This window comes from Rhododendron vialii, chromosome 11a, assembly GCF_030253575.1.
Source record: "Rhododendron vialii isolate Sample 1 chromosome 11a, ASM3025357v1".
Lineage (NCBI taxonomy): Eukaryota > Viridiplantae > Streptophyta > Magnoliopsida > Ericales > Ericaceae > Rhododendron > Rhododendron vialii.
In genome coordinates, this window is record NC_080567.1 from 27,019,754 (window position 1) to 27,039,593 (window position 19,840).

A 19,840-nucleotide genomic window follows, 5' to 3' on the forward strand; every position below is an offset into this window, starting at 1 on the left:
AGAATGAGAGTAAAAAGTGGATAGGTAGAATGGAAATTGTACATTTTTCACTAGTTATTTTTCCTATCATTGGTGTACATGCTCTTAACATCAGAATCAGAATGAGTGTAAGGTGGCCATGACAATTTCATTCCCTCTTCGTCCCAATGAACCAAACGCTGCCTTAAAATGTCGTCTACTAAAGTTTACACATCCTCTATACTACCAGACACATTCCATTTCTATCACTACAAGAAACGCTCGAGTTTGCAAGAGAGACTGCACCGAAGGACTTCGGCCAGAAAACTTCACTCCTCACATGAGACAATTCTTTGCCCCTGCATCGGGTTGAAGGACAAGATTGGAGAATGCAGAAGACAAACTTACAAGAGAAGCGATCTCCAACATTGATCGCCAAAAGCTAACGAATGCCGAATTAGCACTAGGAACATATTCAGTCATGCTTTGTCAAACTCTCTTAAAAGTACACTGAACTCCAAATATCAAATAGATCATTACAATAGTTGTTCATAGTAATCCTTGAAATGTCAGACTCACAATCCTTCGATGAAATGGAAACAAGGCAATCAAGAAACCAGTTAGAGATGGTAGTAGTTTAGTAGCATTTTCGACATCTGTTTTTACAAGCAAGGTGATACACAGATAGAAACATGAAACAGGAACAATGAACATAGAAACATAAGCTTCCTTACGGGAATACAAGCATGTTTTTCAAATTCTTCATAGCTTCCTTATGAAACACAAGCATGTTTTTCATATTCTTCAACTCACAACCCGAGGAAAGGGCACTGCTTCCGAGCATGCTCAGGAATCAATTTCACTAGAACCTCCACTGGGACCCCCTTTAACTCTGGATCAGCAATGGCACGCAGCAGAACAAATAAGTTAGACAGAGAACACAAATGCTAAACTAGGAATATTGCTTTTAAGTGATGCTCATACCATGAGGCTTAAAGTTGAAGAGTGGGGGCAGAAAACGCCCATTTGGAAGGCGAGTGTTAGGATCACGTAGCTCGTCAAAGAAAGAGTGTGTCAAGGCATCCAGCTGCAATGGAAGGAAGTACATTAAGTTACAAGACCAACCCACTTCCCATTACATTACGTAACTGAAACAACAAAGTAATTCTGTCTAGTTTTGTCACGTTTCATCCTAACCGCCAACTAGAACAAAGAAAATGAAGAAATGTGCCTGTTAGCTTTGTTGTTTATTTATCAACAGGGAAAGCCCAGTTTGTATTCAATACGTTTTCGCAAATATTAAGTTACCAAAATGCAAAATAAATGACAACAAAAATCAGAAGGTAAATTTAGTAGAATTATCATTATAATCTGAAAGTATATGCCATTACTAATTACTGAGTTTCAGGAAAGGCAACAGCTTTTTGCTGCGAAGACTTCCAATCTGTCCTTCCTTTTTGTGCAAATGTGTCAGTCCCCCTTTGTACATGTATGAAGACAAATCCTGGGGGAGGCCCCAAAAGGGATACCTCAGCCACTGCATTCACTTCTTGAGGATGGTCCGCTGAGTTTCATGTTCATAATCCAAATGCATTGGCAATGATCAATGGCTCGCCTAACTTAGTTTGTGGCCACTCCCCATAGAATTAGGGTAGGAAGATCTTTAGGTGGGAAGAAGAAAGAAAGGCAGAATAAGGGAAAGGACAATCTAGTACTCACAGCTGTGCAGCGCAGGTTAGGAGAGTATTGCAACAGTCTCGAAACGAGATCTACCGCTTCTGGAGGCATGCGCTTATGGAATATCTGATAACGAACGGAAAGAAAGGTACATAAGCATTATGGTAAGGTGGCAATGGTAGACAATCTAACGTTTTGAGCTCCTTGTACCTTATGCCATGGATGAGCTTTGATTTGTGGGAATTTGAACTCTGTGTAGTTAGGATTCATGCATTTAATTTCCTCCCTAGTTGGAGTGCCCAAAACCTGAAAACAATTGCATTAAGTATGTGAAATTTACAGCTAAAAGCAAAAATGGAGAAGTAACTGAATACCACAGAACATGACCAAAAAAACAAGCCACATTGACGCCAAGATTTATAAGATCATGGAAAAACCCATAACTACTTAACCCACCACGAGAAAAGGGAAAAATATCTTATGAGGCAAATCACAGAATACACAAACTTGTTACAGGTTAGTTACACAATACCATTGAGCGATGAGCTTCTCTTTTTCAGTGACAAGAAGTTTTTTGTAGTTCTAACTTCTAAGAGATGACACAGGCAGAAATTGCATTCATCTCTGCATTCCGATCCCACGTCTTATATTTTAACAGATGGCAACATGCATGTCAATTTATAATAGACACTTCCACCCACAAAAAACATTCTGACTTGAAAGTTAATTTAGGCAAATAAAAATTCACACTAAGAGAGATTACCTTGATAATTTCAACAAGCTGGTCAACCCCACTCTCACCAGGAAACAAAGGCTGAAACCAACAAATCAAGAAAACAACAAAAATTTAACAAGACATCACAGAGAATTTTGTTTTCCCTTTTAGTCATCAATGCATGCCTTATATAATAAAAATAGTCAAGTTCAAAAGACTCGTACGAACAAATTATGTACCTGTCCAAGAAGAAGCTCCGCAAGAACACAACCAGCGGACCAGATATCAATAGCTGTAGTGTACTCTGTTGCTCCAAATATAAGCTCAGGCGCTCTATAATACCTAGAGCAGATGTAAGAGATATTGGGCTCCCCTTTCACCTGCCAAACACCAGGATTCAAGCATTCCAAACAATAACATAGACCAATACCAGCAAGAGGGCAAGAAAAAATACCACAATAAACAAAAACATACCAAAACTTTGGCACTTCCAAAATCACATAGTTTAAGTTGGTGGGTATGAGGATTCACCTGCACACAAAATCAGGTTACCACTTGCAAAGCGTCCACGAGTAGGTGAAAGAAATAGCGTGTTAGAAGGCATTGAAATTTGACAGAAGACTAAGCATGCCTATTTAGAAGACCAGTGAGAGCAAAAATGCATACATAACCATTCCTGAGTGAGTATTCACTTGAGAAGAATAGGGGGAACAGACATGCCTTCCACACGAAAGTAGAACTGCCTTTTTTCCAAGCTCACTAACATGTTTTACAAGTTAAGCTTTAAGGATTACTGATAACTCAACAACCTAGAGGAAAGAAGACTGAGATAGTAGCAAGACACGCAAGGCATGGCTTCAATTAAAGTCCAAAGAACTCCAGCAGAATCAGGAGCTCGCTTAAATAGATTTAGGCACAATTCCAAGCCAAAATTAAGAATTGGGCAACTTCAATCCCAGAATTACACTGAAGTAATCAATTTAGAAAACAGCATAAACACACATGTAACATGTTCACTTGGGAGTTCACTTAAATAGATTCAGAGACTCAGACAATATTTCAAGCCCAACTAATTCTCGAGTTGGGAGAGTTCAACCCTGAATTACACTACTTTCAGTACGTACAGAAAACAGCAACTAAAAAACACACATGCTTACCAAAAGGTTTTGAGGCTTGATGTCACGGTGACAAACTCCAATGCTGCGATGAATGTAAGACAAAGCCCTGAAGATCTGCCAAATATCAGCCATAGATTAAGCTCATTACAAGTACAAAATTGAGCAGACCTCTTCCATCTTTCAATAAAAGAAAAACGCAAGGACCACCCAGGACAAAAATATGGTGACATACAAGCAATCAACAAACAAATCAACCAGACAAAGAGGGGGGAGAGGGCGGTGGGTGGTGTTGGAGTACAAGTGAAGAGGAGAAAAGTAAACAAATGCTGCCAAAAGTACTAATAACTCTTCAATAGCTAAAGAAAAGAAGAATTTACCAAGACAAACCTCAAAAATAATAATAGGATCTATCCCAACATTCAAGTCAGTTTCTTCTTGGCAAGTAGCATTGAGTTGTCTAGAAAATGTGTTCACAGTACACGAGATTCTAAAACACGTTTGCCTCACTTGAAATGTCAATAGATACAAGCATAAACACAAAATCATCAGAGAGACGCCAGGCTAGTGTCAAAATGTGAGGTGAGGGATGGGAGTGTAGTATATTCCTCGGTATTTGCGTGACCGAGCTTGCAGGGACTATGTATACAAATGGAAAAAAAAAACAGACGAATCAAAGTCCAAATACAAAGAAACACTGCAGAGCCACTTCATTAAACAAAAACTGGGGTGACACCATACCTGATATGTGTACAGCTTTACGTATATCAGCGGCATCCTTTGGGTCAACTTATTGTAGTGCTTGATTACACGATGAACAGTCTCAGGAACATACTCAAGTACCAAATTCAGATAAAGTTCGTCCTTCTCCGTGGTAGAAAAGAAACAATGCTTCAAAGACACAACATTGGGATGGTCGAGAAGACGCATGGTTTGCAACTCTCTGTTCTTGTATCTTTTGTCTTGAAGAACCTTCTTTATAGCTACACTTTCGCCTGTCTCTAAGCACTTTGCCTGAATAAACAAAGATTATCAGCATAAAACCAGAGCAACTTATTGTTGTTTAGAAAACATATACTGCAACTTTCAAAGTTTAACAGAATGCAATCTTACTTGGAACACCACTCCGAATGATCCCTGTCCAACTATGCGCTCAGCCATATAGCTAATTGTCTGGAAATAATTAACAGATGAAACTCAGTGCAGGCAAAACAAAATGAACCAATGAAACCGAAGAGGATAGGGCCGAAAGTTACAAAACAATTAAGAGCATAGAAATACACCCAGTTTAGACCCCATATAACAGGGTCTGAGGAGGGGAAGATCAGATCCAAACCCGATGTTCAAGATATTAAAGAATAATGTGGAGATATTACACAATCATGTAGCACAGTTGTTGGGCCACATCTGTACCTTAACCCAAAGAATATAATCCGGTCTAAAACGTATGTTACATCTAATTCAACCTATTCCGTCATAGTAGAACAAATACATTTGATGCATGTGAAAGTAGGAGAATTTGTCTAAGTAATAAGTATATAAACGGAAGCTTAGTAACATAATTTTTCTTCTGTCCTAGGGATATAGGAAAATCTAAAGTCAGATTACTTGACAAATGAATACATAATTTCAAGTTCCACTGATGGTTTCTCACCTTAGTGTCTGAAAAGACACTAAGAAGTACCGGAGGACTGAATGGAAATAAGTGAGAGTAGTGCCACAACTGCTATGTCACTTAATAGCAACACTATGCATTTGCCATCAGAGTGTAGTATGCTACTGCACAATACCTGCTTCGGCTGGCCATTCCGACCACCAATAGTGGTCACTATTATATGTCCTGTCTCTGTTCCATTTCCATCAACCACTGTGGCCTCCATTTCCTATAAATCAAAACAGCTTATGTTAAATGGTGCAGAATGATCAAACAACAAATAAAACAGACTCGTGGACAAGAGAGAGAGAGGGAGAGGGAGAGAGAAGAAAAATAGTACAGAACAGAAACTCTGTACCTTATCATCTCTAATTTTCATGTCATTCATCTCTTCAGGCAACCTATCAACACCAACCATTTGGGATTCTCTCAATCCAGAAGCAGGTGCTACACCCACTGAAGCCATTAGCTAAGAGTCTAAGATGAATGTCCGCTCAATGTTTTACCTCTGTAAACCAATCATAAACCTGCTGAATTCACACCAATATCAGTAAATCCAGGCTACATACAGTTCCAATGGGAAACAAACCACATCTAAACCCATGAGGTCACATTAATTACGATTGTAAGGCCATTTTTTCACTCCCAATGAATGCTATGGACACGTCATCGAAACTTAACTGAACAAACAATAGACGACATTTAGAGTTATAACATAAGGCAATCATAGCTGTATTACACTGACAGTTCTTTCCGAACCTGGCCACAAGGTTGGAACTAAATAGTATTGACAAGAAAATGTATGAATCTAAAAGGGCAAGAAGGTAAGAACATTAGGAGTTCCTAGTCTTGTAATCGAGTTGGACTGAACAAAAGTTTGATTTCTTCGAGCGAGCGTCCAATACTCTTTCACTTCTCCTTCTATATATTCTGTGCAATTAACTAAAAGTGTGTACCCACAATTTTAGATCCATCCCCAATCCAAAGGGTCCATCACAGAGGTAGCCTTCGGTACTCTTGACAGTGGACCTAAAAGCACTTTCTAACAATTCCAGCCGATCTTAACAAGTAAAAAGGGAAACAACCATACCAGCCGATCTTAACAAGTAAAAAGGGAAACAACCATAGAAGGACAAAGAAAAAAGTACTAACTGAAATTTAACCAAGGATCTGTTTGTATCTGATGTTTGAGAGAGAGAGAGATAAAGGAATGATTTTTCTAGCATCAAAATGGAAAGAAAGAACATAAACAACTTAACAAAAAGGAAACAACAAAGACAAATGGCATGTGAATGACTACACACAACTTCTTGATTAAAAAAACAAAGGAAAGATATAAATAGAGATAACAATAACAGATGAACACAAGAAGATCTTGTACCTTACAAGACCCAAAAAGGAAACGAAATCAATACACCAAAAGATGATCAGGAAACAACCCAGACAACGATCTACACACCCAGATCACCAAAACCCACCACACCCCCAAATTAGAAAGAAATATGAAATACAAAAAAATTAACATTTCCAACCAACATAGCCAAACCATCAAGAAACAGAACAAGAGGAAGAGAAAACGCACCGATCGAAGAAAAACCCACCACCCAGTTCGCGAAAAAAAGCCCTCACCGATCTCGCGCGGGGAGAATCAGCGGCGGAGAGGAGACCATGGCCGTAGAGAGAGAAAAAAGAGAACCTAATAAGAGAGAGAGAGAGATGGGTTTTTCTATTTCTTTGTTTTCTTGGTGTTTTCTTGATTAAAGAAAGTAAAGAAACGGTCTCGTAAGCTGTAAGAAGTTCTTTATCTTTATTTGACCATTCAAAGTAGACACACCCCATTACTCGCCAACTTTTTTGAAATTTTTCATCAATGTGCACTGCTCTCTTCTCCCCATAAAGAGCACTTGACTACAAATTTGCTTTTGGTTGTGTTTATTTTTTTCCAAATCAAATCTAGATTATTATATGTATTGAAAGTCTCTTCCTACAAATAACTTTAATTTACTTTCCCTAATGAATCTGTGTTACAAATGCATGCATTGTGGTGTCAAAGGCAGAGAAAGGTGTACACCATGTAAATTTCTTTTGAGAAATGATTTTTCACTCGATTTTTCTTGGAGTGCGTCTCTAATAAATGAGTGATTTTCAAAGGTATTTTTTCACTCTTGGATTTCTACATTTTAATGTAAGTGATTTTCAGACTCTCATTTTTCATGAATGCTCACCTTTTCTTTACCATTATAATTAAAGGTCTTAGTCAGAATTGAAGTTGAAAGCGATGTGTAACTTCATAATAATGCCTACCATTAAAAAGTGCAAGTATATGTAAAAACCAATCCCAAAGGATTTGGCCAAAGCAAATAAATGTTTGTTTGCATGTTCGAATTTACGGAGGCCAATGTTGTGTTTGGATTTGAAAATTTTTTAGAAAAATAGTAGGGATAATAAATGAGAGAAATAGAGAGAAATGTTGAAAGTATAGAGAATCTAGGGAGTATTTTTTGAAAAATGCTTTTTGAAAAGTAAAGAGAACAAGGCACAAATATTTCAAACATCGAGGTCACTGAAGGATTTGTCGGTTGTTAACTTCAGGGTTTCCAAACTAATCAAGTTGCTGACAAGCTGGCCCGACAAATTACAATATAAAAAAACAAGTGTGAAACCTACCCTGTAATATTTAGTGGTTAGGTGATTTTGGAAATCTTACCGCACCTAACTCTTAAAATGCTTAAACCAACAAAAGAATTTGGACTAGTCTAACCTCTAACCTACTTTAATACCCCCTCCGTCCAAAAAGATTGTTCGCTAAAAAATATACAATTTTGTCCAAAAATTCAAACTCTTGCTCATAAAAGAAACTCATTGATATTTTAGTAATTTGAAGGGAAAAAGAAGTTTAAATTTTTTAGATGCGGAGATAACTTGCTAATAGTTCAAAAGACTCGATGGTTAACAGAATTCTGCAATTCATAACGAGTATAGTATTTCGCTACATTCTTCATCGATGCATGTACATAGCACCCAATTCGATTTCTTTTCTACATCTATTTGTTTCGATCAATCTGAAATAATTGAAAGAGAGCTCATTGTTTATTTATTAAATTACCAAAAAATTGTAGAAACATACTCCGTAACTTAAATATTTATTTGCTCGAAAAATTTAAGTAGTTAGATTAGCTATATCATCGTTGTCGAGCCTGTCGTTTTTACTAACATTGCCAATTAACACGAAAACAAAGAAAACAACTATAAATTCATTCTAAATATGAATGAAACTAAAATATTAGTATGAACCGAGTGTAGCCAAATTGATTTGCAGAATTAAATTTCTTCTTATTTTTTCAATCAAACGGAAATTCAGAATTAAATGTCCTCTAAATATTGAGGTAAAAAGAGTAGTCAATAATCATCCATAAAAACACTTTTTGTGTTTTGAAAAAATAGGCTCTGAGAATGAGGATAGGAGCGTCCATATCCTTTTTTTCATGTTCAATTGGCAACCTGCAAATATTCCACAACCACAAACTGACTTTTGCAGCTCAATGACTATAAAGCCCCACCCCACCATCATCATAACTGGCTCTTATAACATCATTATCATAATAATGCAGCTGAGATATATCACTTTAACAATATGGGTTCGTCGAATGAGAGCATGGCAATAAGTTCGTTCGCAAATTCTACTTCCACCACAGCGACACACTATCGGAGCCAAGTCGTCGGAGATTTGCTTGATCGTTAACTTTATGATCGTAAATTCATTGAGGTGTGTATGAGTTGTCCCAGACGTCACTCCTCTAAAAAATAATTGGTGGATAGAATTCGTTTCTCATATTGGCCTACTGAAATCAATAGTAGTATAGTATATATGCACAGTCAAACAGATGAAAAAATAGTAGGATAATTGTGCAAGTCCCTTTCAATTACTATAAAGTGACAAAGGTCCACAACAAATCCTCACCAATCATCAAGAAAGGAAAAATAAACATTTGGCACAAAGATAAATTCCACCCTTTACCAAAAACTCTTTATTTTTGCAATCAACCGATCATTCGTACAGGTAGAATCCATCAAATGTTTTTAAAAAATTAAGATGGATTACGACACAACACACAAAACCCATACAAAATAGTTCAGTATAATATGTAATGGGGTAGTGATTTTTGCACTACCCTTTTTTTAATCTACACTCGTTTTCTTATTTCTATTCACGTAAAATTACCATTTTACCTTTTCATTAGTTCAAATTTTCACAAACCGAGGAATAGCCTAGTAATTTCACATATATAAAATAAGAAAAAAGAGTGGTAAAAAGAGGAGCGTGAAAATCAATTTGCGTATGATAGCTTTAAAACCTACAAAGTGCAATTTGCACGGCATCTCAAACTCATGAATCATGATGTGTCGATCTCCACTTCAGGTGGGACAAAAAGATTTAGGTTTGATGAGCAATTGCAAGGAATCAAAAAGCATGGGCCATCTTTTAATGTCCCATGGGCCATGAGTTTGGTTTTAAAACTACTTACCATATAAATGGAGACAATTATTCAACTTTCCTAAGGCATGACTAACCCCTCATAGTTGTCTGCAGCCTAAGGCCCTATCTCTAAGTACATAGATATCATAGATTTACAAGGATTATATTTCAAGGTTTCAATATGCTATATCGGAACACGGTCACGTAACACTGTACGGAGAGTACATGAAAACGATACAAGAATATCGAAAACAGAGAATCCCGTGCTCGAGCTATTCCATTGGACATGGCGGGTGCTTGTTGGTTTCCACAACCGGCATGTGGAACCAGCCCGGACACAGCTCCTTTGTCGCTTCTCCTCTATTATAAGGGACAGAGAACCAAAATGATTTCATAGTCAAACAATATGTATCCAGAACAAGATAAGCATACATTGTAGGTCCACTTCCTGCCTTTCTTCGGCTCTTCAGCCTTATCCTAGGTGGGTACTCACTCCTAGACATCTCACAATACACAAGTAACAAATCCTACAAGAAGTTAAAAGGGATTCACGCACAAGTGAAAAGGTGGGATTTTGGTTCAATTGCCCCAGCATCCCTTGTACTGTTTCTATTTCCAACTGCCCCAACTACAGGGAAAAAAACAACCCAGAAGAGAAAATCACAAAATTGGAAATCATCCCTAATCACTATATACTACTTGCAACATCCAGAAGTCATCAGAAGTTGTACAAGATTTAGTACTAGAGGAAGATCGAACAACACCTGTCGATCAATGACGATGTCCAGCTTCCACGTCGATTTGAATCATGATCGGCATTTCGGCTAGTTCATTGGTCTCATCACATATATGCTTGTGAATTTCATCAACCACCACTCTGTGTGGAGAATTGGGGCACTCGGCCGAGTGGTATTATGAGATCCTTCATCGTCTCGTACTCTTCTGCACTTATATGTGCACCCTCCAAGACCTATGTAGCCGTAACGAAATCAATATGTGCCGTTACTGGAATATTACAGTGACAGGAACAAAACAAAAGAACGAATACAACATAGGAGCAAAATTTTATATTGTCGGGTCATCTTCGGATAACATCATCACAAGGGTTGTGACTTGGGTTTATTTCTTCCCTTAGCAACTTTTTGATGCCCAATGGGTCTTGGGAAACTAAAAGCCAACAGTTGGGTCCCACTCCGTGTATCTACTTTGATTAAAAATTGAAGTCATTTTGGGGCGTCTCAAAACCACTTCGGTTGTCATTTGTCACCAAACAATCCCCATTTGTCAGATTTTCACTTCTCAATAGCTTTTCCTTCCCATTGAAATTTGCCAAAGCATGTCCATGTAGTGCTTCGGAAAAGCATAAGCCACAAGAGCAATGCATCGATATATGACATCTGACATTGTTATCTTACAGAGCACACAGCCAGAAACCAAAGGGCATGATTAAACAAGCACATTTTACATGGACTCAGTATATAAACCAGTGAGGTAGTGATGGTCACATGACATCGATATGAGATTATGCGTCCCACATCAAACTAGGACAATAACATCCAAAATGCAGCAAGCACGTCCACTAATTAAAGTTTACAATGCAGGTTTACCTAAGGACCCCTCATAAAGTTACTTTCCGAGACAAAAGTTTTAGAATGGATGAAGTGCCCATGCATTATGCGCTACTTTACTTGACAACCCCATTTTCCCTAGGGGAAAAACATAAAATCAAGCAGTGGCCTTGTGTCCTCAGACCAGGATTAGATTAATCCAATGCTTAATAAGCATGCCAGTGGGCCAAGCGGGATTCACCAATCTGAGATATGCTATAAAGATGCATAAATAAGGTTACGACGATGTAAACACAATCCCTACAACTGAACTAAGATTTTGGGACCAGTCAATTCACTAACCCCAGTGTACAAAACAATCCCAGAGTATGCTGTAAAATAAAATTCGCCTAAGTTTTGAACAAAATATTGATGATAACTGGGGTTCAAATTATTGTAGTAGACTAGTAGCACTGCAATTTATTTATGAATGAATTGAAACAGTGACGGTTATGAATGTTTCCAGCATTCAACATCCGTCTTCAAGACCAGCACTAAGTGTGTATTCTCACAACACCTAGATGTAAAATATAGAGTCACTAAAACAGCAGGGGACAAACTTTCTTTTGTTCAGTATGGACAAATGGAAGTGGGAGGCAACAACAGTTGCATGGCAAAATATGTCAAATTCTCCAATCTTTTGAGTCTTTTGTCAAGCCACCAACATAACAAGGCAACCAGATGCAACCTTCACTCCTTGAGGATGATTATTATACTCAATACTCGAGGTCCAATTCAGAAACAGACTGATGATAACAACACGTTATGCACCAACAGAACTATCAGAATTTGGAAGGAAATAAATGATTCCAAAGCACAACTATTTTAATTACCCCTGTTAGATTTCTTGGAGGGTTCCAACATAAAACCAATTGGCAATAGGTGGAGTAGCCTCTAGAATTTATTAACCAAGCTTGGGTGGCTTAGATGAGCGATGTGGGACAAGTCTAACACTCCCCCTCACGTGCAGCCCGGATGCATGTGGAGGTGACAGACCAGGAGCTAACTGACTGACTCGGGCGACAGAGATGACAGAGACTTTCCCACGAGAGGTGAGGCCACCCAAGACCTTGATACCATGTTAGATTTCTTGGAGGGTTCCAACCTAAAACCAATTGGCAATAGGTGGAGTAGCCTTTAGAATTTATTAACCAAGCTTGGGTGGCTTAGATGAGCGATGTGGGACAAGTCTAACAACCCCAAGGACCAAAATTAAAAGCCCTGAAACAACTTGTACACAATGAATAAACAAGCATTGGTCATTAAGAAGATCACTTTAAAATTCAGTTCAAGTATAGACCCTTTGAAAAAATAGGACACAGGGAGTCGGTAAAACCTAGCAATCCCAGAATTAAGCTATAACCCCGTAAAGAACTGGGCTTGCTCCACATAAGGTTTCCAAATGAAATTCCAAGATCCATAGAAATGCGCAGAAGTCTATGTTCTAACACATCTATCCTACATTATCAAAGCAATCAAACTAATAAGATTTCCAAGATAGCAATCTCACCTTATTAAGCAATGTCCTTCGACTGGTCATGTATGGAATAAGTGCTGGAATTCTTGAAACAGAGAGAGCATCAATAAACAAAAGAACAATCACTTGCCACTGCTTCATTCTGAATGAGGGAAGTGGATCAACGAAAGACATAGTATCCAGTAAGCATCCCTGTCAATAGAACTCCTTAGTGCAAGTCTATCAATATTCAAATCATAGCCAATGCTTTTCTCCAAAATATATCGTTAAGGAATATATTTCATGCAGTTACTAATAGAGGGCATTGACCTTGATAAAATAGGATTACAAAGACTGGTCATAACAGCAGCATTTTTTGAACATGCAATTGAGGTATAGATGCCATTAAGATGTCCAGATGTTCTTCTTTGAAATGCCTCTTAAACTCTTCCATGAAAAGGAGATAAGCACTGACATACTTTTTTCTAACTCTCTTATTTTCCCCAACCAAGGAACCCTCTTAAATACAATAGAAAGAATTCCCACCAGTTTAGAAAAAAAACTCTGCAATCTGGGAAAACGAATTTGTAGTAACTTTATGACCTGGTCTTATGCCTAAAACAATAAAACACATTTTGGTGGCAATGGTATAAAGCACAAGAAATTTCCAGCTTAACTAGATGGGTAAGATTGTCACTAAAGAAGGGGTGTCCCGATATCCAGAGTAGCAATCAGATCCGGATTCAATCCTTAAAGGAATAAGAAAGAAAAGTGTCATTATCCTACGCATCAGTAATCAACAAATTCGACAAGTTCAGAATAGTACCATTCGATGCTCAAGCGTAGATAATGGTGTTGGCAACCTGAGATCTGCAACAAGTCCTGGTAAAGCCCGAGAAAGACAGTCAGCAAGAGTTTGCTTAATTTCAGAAGAACGGCCATCGGTCAACACAATTTTCCGCGGGTATTCTCTTCCATTAACGCACAGATACTCTTCATGAAAGCTATCATCCTGACCATATATATAAGCCAATGAAGAAGCCGATATCCAAGCAAAGAGTGCCATCCACATTGTTGCAAATGGTGATAGCTGGAAGACATGAAACGTGAAATGAAAAGCGTGCATCTAGAATGGTGAAAGAAGAATTGGAAGCTGAAGATCTCGTTTATTTTGTTCAAGTGCATGCAAAATGGACTTACAACCAGGCTAAACCCCTCTGGTGCACTATCATACCAAGAATCCTCAGATTCGAACAAATTGTAATTTGGTACCCCAGGTTTTCCGGGCCACTTTGATCGAGTTGTTTCTGGTTCAAGCATAACAACATCCCCTTGAGATTCATCTTCATCCACATCATGGGGAGGGGGCAGTATAATGATTCCAGCTTCAGATACTGCATAAGAAATGCCACAAGAACCAAGAAATGAGAACTTTAAGGGGTGCTTGGAATCTTTGTTTCCAGAAAACACTAACACCCTAGCGAACTGGGTTCGGAACAAACTTCCGACATATGGCACACCTACGCTCCGAAATGGTGTATCCAGTGATATAAAGCCCCCAAAATTTTCCAATAAACTTCCTCAAAAAATTGCTTTGGAAAAAAAAAACTGAACTAAATGACATATTTGGACAACTGAAATTGACTAAAAACACTTAAAGAGTATAATGACAGACCTGCATCAGGAACGTCAGATTCTCCATGAGCAACAGCTTCCGCTGCCTGGCTCAGTGCAATAGCACAGGCTTCTGCTGATCCAAATAGGACTGAATAATCATCATCTCCCCTGCCCGGAAAGCTGGATTTATTAGCATGATCTTTTGTATTTTCCATTTCTCTAACTTCACAGAGATTTCCAACTTCTGCAGCATCAGCTCTCTCATCAGCCCAAGTCACAGAGCGAATCTGTTTCTTTGCACCTCCAGATTTAAGGGAAGGTTTGGGCATGATTGCACAAGAATGGTCTCCTTTAACAGCACGGAATTCCTCTTGCGCTTCAGCAGCATTATTGACGATGCTACTTTTCTCTTCCTTTGGTTCTTTTAACTTCCTATCATAATCAGTTTGCATTGGAGAAGGTGGCATTTCCATTATTGTAAAACTATTCTCCATTTTTTTACGACTACCCTTTCCCTTCGATTGTTTGGATTTAGCATTGGCGGTAGTGGTCTGTGGACCTGTTGGCAACTTTGAAATAGTGTACTCATCCTGGGTGATTGTAGTACTCTTGAAGTCCATCTCATCAAAAATCATGCTATTACCCTTATTTGGCTTGGCATCATTAGGTTTGGATCCTGCATTGTACATTTTTTGGCACATTTCAGTAGGAAAAAATACATAGAAGCTGATATGCTGACTCCACATTTAAAGGAATGAAAACAAGCCTGTCCCATACAGATGTAGTTGCAAGCAATAAAATACAAAATCAATGTAATACACCAAAAAGGCACAGCTTAAGACACTCACACCTATGAACAAAGTTATTGTACATTATACCTTCTTTGCGATTCTTGGCATGCAAAGGCTTCGAACTGATATTTCTCTGCGGGATATAGCCTTCAACTGCATTTGATGGGCCAATCCAATCTTCCATAGAAACTTCCCCCGCCTTAATATCTGTTCTATCCTGAATCTTCAACTCGGATAATCCTAAATCCCCATTCTTCCCCAAATTCTCTTTTGGGTCCAAACTCAATCCCTCAAACAACCGCATAATCTGATTTAGTTTTGCCGAATCCAAAACTGAACATCTCTCTTCCTGTAAACTCCCCGCAAACGTTCCGCTATTTACAACACAGCTCGTCGAACAGTACATGTAAGTCTCATGGAGATCATAAACTTTATGCTCCTTTAGCGCAATGCGGTACCGGCCCTTCCGGGGTTGGTCTGAGGGTAAAGGGTTGTTGCAAAGAGGGTAACCGCAACTGTTGGCGATTGACCGCTCGGTGACAACATCTTGGTAGTCACTCCGCGATATCAATGAACCAGCAGCAAATAGCTGGGTTTCAGTTTTAATGCCTTGGAGGAGAGAGAGTTGCAGCTTGTGAACAGCATCCTTCACAGTGGTTGATTCGTTCTTTGCCATCTCAGAAGATCTTCTGAAGCAAAGATAATCAAAACTTGCAACTCAATAAATACTACTTAAAAACCTATCAATTGGTCAATAAAATTACAGAACTTTGTGGACTTGGTGATATGTACAGACTCACATGACTTTATTATTTTATCCCACATTAAGGTATCATTTACACCTCTTTACATGTGCACTAATTTGGTTCTCAAGCAATTAAACTAAAACTGAACCCATTACCACTTCTTTTTTCAGTAATGAAGAGTGTCCCAATTAACCGGACTAATCTCTCCGGCCCCTCCCACAGCCCTTTCCACGCGTTTGAGTGAGGTGAAGCGGCCCCAAGGACAAATCGTTGTCCTCCTAAGGTCTTAAGTTCGAAACCTAGTGCTATTAACTCCTTTGAGGCCAGTCCACACGGAGTTTTGCTCCGGCCTTAATTGGGCGGTGGGATGGGTCTCAGGTTTAGTCAAGGTGCATGTAAGCTGGCCCAAACACTGAGTTATCCAAAAAAGACAAATCATTGTCGAGGGGAATCAACAGAACGACCTTGGGTTGTTAAGCCACGCCAAGGCAAGTCGATTAATCCTTGCAACAACCACCTTGGGGTTAACTCATTACCACTTATATCAACGGAATCACAAAAAAAAAACAATCCAGCACTGTTATACGAGGTGTATCTGGTTAACTGAAGCACGCAAAGTTTCGTGGATTTCTTTTTTGTAATACACAACACCATACGCGTGTATATCAAGAACCGCTGACATTAAAAATCTTCTCTTTAGTTAAACAATGAACCAAAAAAAACTCAAAATATTGATTCAGTTCCAATCCCAGACGAGCAAAGCAGAACTAGGGTTAGGGTTTTCTTGAACAATTGCGGCTAGGAGACAGGAGAGCTAAAAAATTTCAAAATCTTTTACCTAAAATCGGGTACTAGAATCAAAATCTCCCAACTGAGAAGCAAGAATCAACGTCAGGTATCTCCTTTTCCCTCTCTCTCCTTGTGCTTGTACATGTAAACGTATGTATATCTTCTGCTATTTTCATCCGTTGCGTTTCTTTGTGCGATCTCTGTAGTACTATGTTCTTGTTTATTCGCCGAATGTTCGATAAATAGCAATACGCTAATCAGATTGTCGGTTTTTCCACTTTGGAGTCGGTTTTTGCACTTTGGATCTAATTGTGCTTGGCTCAATGTCACCTTCACCTCCACCTTCACCTTCACCTTCACCTTCTATCTTATGGGTCATGCACCGTAAACAGTTTAATATTGCTTCATTCCTTTGCAGTATCTATCTATAGTTTCTATCTTTCAACTTTCTGGATCGAATACTGAATGTTCAATCTTGAAGGTGACAAGAAGATGAATTTCCAAACTGATCCAGCTGCGTATGAGATTACTATAATTGCTAGGGTGGTTTTGTTTAAGCTTGAGATTTTTTGTGCATCAGTTAAGTTCCATCCCTTTAAGCCAATTTGACTCTAAGTTCAAAACGAAATAGGGTTTTTTTTTTTTCAAGAAACTTAAATCAGGGGTTTTTTTTTTCCAGCAACTCAGCAATCAATTAAGATTTAAGGGTACTAATTGAAACAAAGGAGAGAGACCTTCGTCGGCGTACGGCGGTGGTGGTCGAGACCTTCGCGAGCGTTTGAAATCGATACCAGGATTGTGGTTCGAAGCTCGTCGGCGTACAGCGGTGGTGGTGGTCGGCGATCGTGAAGGCGTCTTCTTGGTGTCGTCGGCAGTGGTGGTGGGTTAAGTATGGGGTGGTGTCCCCCTCTTCGCTCTCTCTGTTCCTCTGCAACACCGAAGCGGTGAAGGGGAGGGGAAGGGAAACGGGGAACGCGTGTTCTGACTTTGAGATTTCGTGTTTTTTTTTTTTTTTTATAGCAAACCGACGTCGTTTTGTGATGACGTCAGCGAATTGTTGTGTTTGTAGCATTCTTGAAAAAGAATGCTACGTACAAATTTTAAAGTTTTGAACTTTTGACCATTGACAAATTTATATGCATTGTTTGGTTTGTGATTTAAGTAGCGTTTTTGAATAATTAGTGAAGAGAGATAGAGTGACAAATGAGAGTAATGTTTGAAAAATTAGAGAAAGAAATGAGAGTAATAATTGAGTTGAGAAATATTTTTTGAGTAGAATAGTGAAGTAAACAAGACATTAATTGTTACTATTATACATGCCCCCACCTTATTATCTTTCGTCCGTTTAGGGTGTGTTTCATTAACTATAATAAGTACTTCATCCGTCTCAAAAATGATGATAATTTTTTAAATTCGTGTCATTTTTTATTGCTTATATCTTTTAATGTAGGGCAAATTTTTGTAGTTGTCCCTCTAGTTTTACGGTTGTCTCAATTTCGTCCCTTTAGTTTCAATTGCTACCAAATAAACCCTGTAGTTTGTTTTATGTTCTAAATTGGTAAAATCGTTAACACCATTAATGAAAGTAACGGAAAAATATAATTAAAAAATTAAGTGCTCTAATTTTCAATTCAGTTGAACTGGTGCGAAAATCTTTTTTTTTTTTTATCATTTTATCCTAGATGTCTTAGGGTGCTCATTGAAATACCTTAGATCCAAAAATTCATTATGACTGTTTAAGATAAATTGATTAAAAAAATAAGATGTTCACACCGATTCAAACAGAAAAATCTGAACACCTAATTTTTTAACTATATTTTTAATATATAAACGGTGTAAAAAAATAAGTTCCGATTTTCAATCCATTTGAAACCGGTGTGATTTTTTTTTTTATCATTTAATCCTAGATGGTTGTAATAAATTTTTGGCTCTAAACTCTTTCAATGAGCATCCGAAGACTCTTTATTTAGTTTCAGGGCTTTCTTAGGGTGCTCATTGAAAGGCCTTAGAGGAAAAAATTCCTTATGACCATTTAAGATAAAATGATCAAAAAAAAGATCTTCGCACCGATTCAAACATATTAAAAATTGGAACACTTAATTTTTTAATTATATTTTTTAATATATAAACGGTGTAAAAAAAATAAGTGTTCCAGTTTTAAATCCGTTTGAATCAGTGCGAAGATCTTATTTTTTTTGATCATTTATCTTAAATGGTCATAATGGATTTTTGACTCTAAGGTCTTCCAATGAACACCGTAAGAGAGCCTTGGAACTAAATAAGGAGTTTTCGGGTGCTCGTTGAAAGGGGTTAGGGCAAAAAATTCATTACTGCCACCTAAGATAAAATGATAAAAAAAAAAAAGATTTTCACACCAACTCAACCGAATTGAAAATTGGAGTACTTAATTTTTTAATCATATTTTTCCGTTCGTTTCATTAACGGTGTTAACGATTTTACCAATTTGGAACAAAAAACAAACTACATGGTTTATTTGGTAGCAATTGAAACTAGATGAACGAAATTGAGACAATCGTAAAACTAGAGGGACGATTACGAAATTTGCCTTTTAATCTATAATATTTTTCGTGAGTTTGAAAACTTTGTATAATAGAACTAATCGAGAACTATCAAACAAGATTCATATTATATATTTTTTGAGATCCATATTGAAAGATATAAGGAATTGAAATTGAAACTAAAATCAAAAATTGACATCCAATTTAGGACGAAGAGAATACTTATTTGAATTTAAAGGTAATGCATTATAAAAGAATGGTTTGTCTCATAAAATAAAAAATAAATACTTCAAAAATAAGAATTTTAACGAGACGGGACCAAAAAAATTGTCACTTGGTGACATGCGAAGTTTTTTTAAATGCCTGTGAGCTATGTGATCAGGAGCTAAATAACTGGTCCTTTATTCTTATATATAATCCTTTTCATAATATCCCCCTTGGTCATCTCTATCCCCCTTGCGTCATCTCTGCTAGACCATCACTACTTCACCACCGTATTGAAATCCTCCCCACCGGACCACCATTGTGGGTGTTGCATTACATGGGGAGCGGATTGCCAATTTGCCATTATGGGTTCCCCGTTCTTGGTAAGCACCGCATGGCACTTTTACGCTATTTCCTAATCTAGAAAATCGACTTTGTTGAAACAGGATCAACATTAGGGTGAAATTAGCGGAGGGACATAGGATCAAGGGTGGACAGCCGATTTCACTGGCTGC

General features: G+C 38.0%; 2 protein-coding genes across 3 annotated transcripts; both read right to left on the reverse strand.

Moving 5' to 3' along the window:
- Positions 1-440: 440 nt before the first annotated feature.
- LOC131308687 (shaggy-related protein kinase alpha) lies at positions 441-5,623 on the reverse strand. The gene is made up of 12 exons (XM_058335662.1): positions 5,478-5,623; positions 5,256-5,348; positions 4,579-4,638; positions 4,207-4,479; positions 3,508-3,582; positions 2,825-2,881; positions 2,590-2,730; positions 2,399-2,449; positions 1,846-1,941; positions 1,678-1,761; positions 943-1,045; positions 441-850 (listed from the first exon to the last, which is right to left on the reverse strand). Exons 1-12 carry the CDS (start codon positions 5,583-5,585, stop codon positions 768-770), a joined length of 1,224 nt encoding a protein of 407 aa, XP_058191645.1. The 5' UTR covers positions 5,586-5,623; the 3' UTR covers positions 441-767.
- Positions 5,624-9,985: 4,362 nt separating this feature from the next.
- LOC131308683 (putative RNA polymerase II subunit B1 CTD phosphatase RPAP2 homolog) lies at positions 9,986-17,570 on the reverse strand. Of its 2 annotated transcripts, none has more exons than XM_058335657.1 (7): positions 17,337-17,570; positions 15,155-15,753; positions 14,335-14,952; positions 13,860-14,053; positions 13,486-13,749; positions 12,714-12,872; positions 9,986-10,566 (listed from the first exon to the last, which is right to left on the reverse strand). In XM_058335657.1, exons 2-7 carry the CDS (start codon positions 15,741-15,743, stop codon positions 10,462-10,464), a joined length of 1,929 nt encoding a protein of 642 aa, XP_058191640.1. In that variant the 5' UTR covers positions 15,744-15,753; positions 17,337-17,570; the 3' UTR covers positions 9,986-10,461. The 2 variants fall into 2 exon arrangements, with proteins under 2 accessions (XP_058191640.1, XP_058191639.1); XM_058335656.1 differs by lacking the exon at positions 17,337-17,570 and adding an exon at positions 16,652-17,191.
- Positions 17,571-19,840: the final 2,270 nt, after the last annotated feature.

Excerpts from the sequence above, each read along its gene's own strand:
- LOC131308687 (XM_058335662.1), bottom strand. The coding sequence starts at position 5,585 with ATGGCTTCAGTGGGTGTAGCACCTGCTTCTGGATTGAGAGAATCCCAA. Across the intron at positions 5,349-5,477 it reads TGAAAATTAGAGATGATAAG|GAAATGGAGGCCACAGTGGT; the intron begins GTACAGAGTTTC and ends TTTGATTTATAG. Across the intron at positions 3,583-4,206 it reads TAAAGCTGTACACATATCAG|ATCTTCAGGGCTTTGTCTTA; the intron begins GTATGGTGTCAC and ends GATATTTGGCAG.
- LOC131308683 (XM_058335657.1), bottom strand. The coding sequence starts at position 15,743 with ATGGCAAAGAACGAATCAACCACTGTGAAGGATGCTGTTCACAAGCTG. Across the intron at positions 14,953-15,154 it reads TGCCAAGAATCGCAAAGAAG|GATCCAAACCTAATGATGCC; the intron begins GTATAATGTACA and ends TGTACAATGCAG. Across the intron at positions 14,054-14,334 it reads ATCTGACGTTCCTGATGCAG|TATCTGAAGCTGGAATCATT; the intron begins GTCTGTCATTAT and ends TTTCTTATGCAG.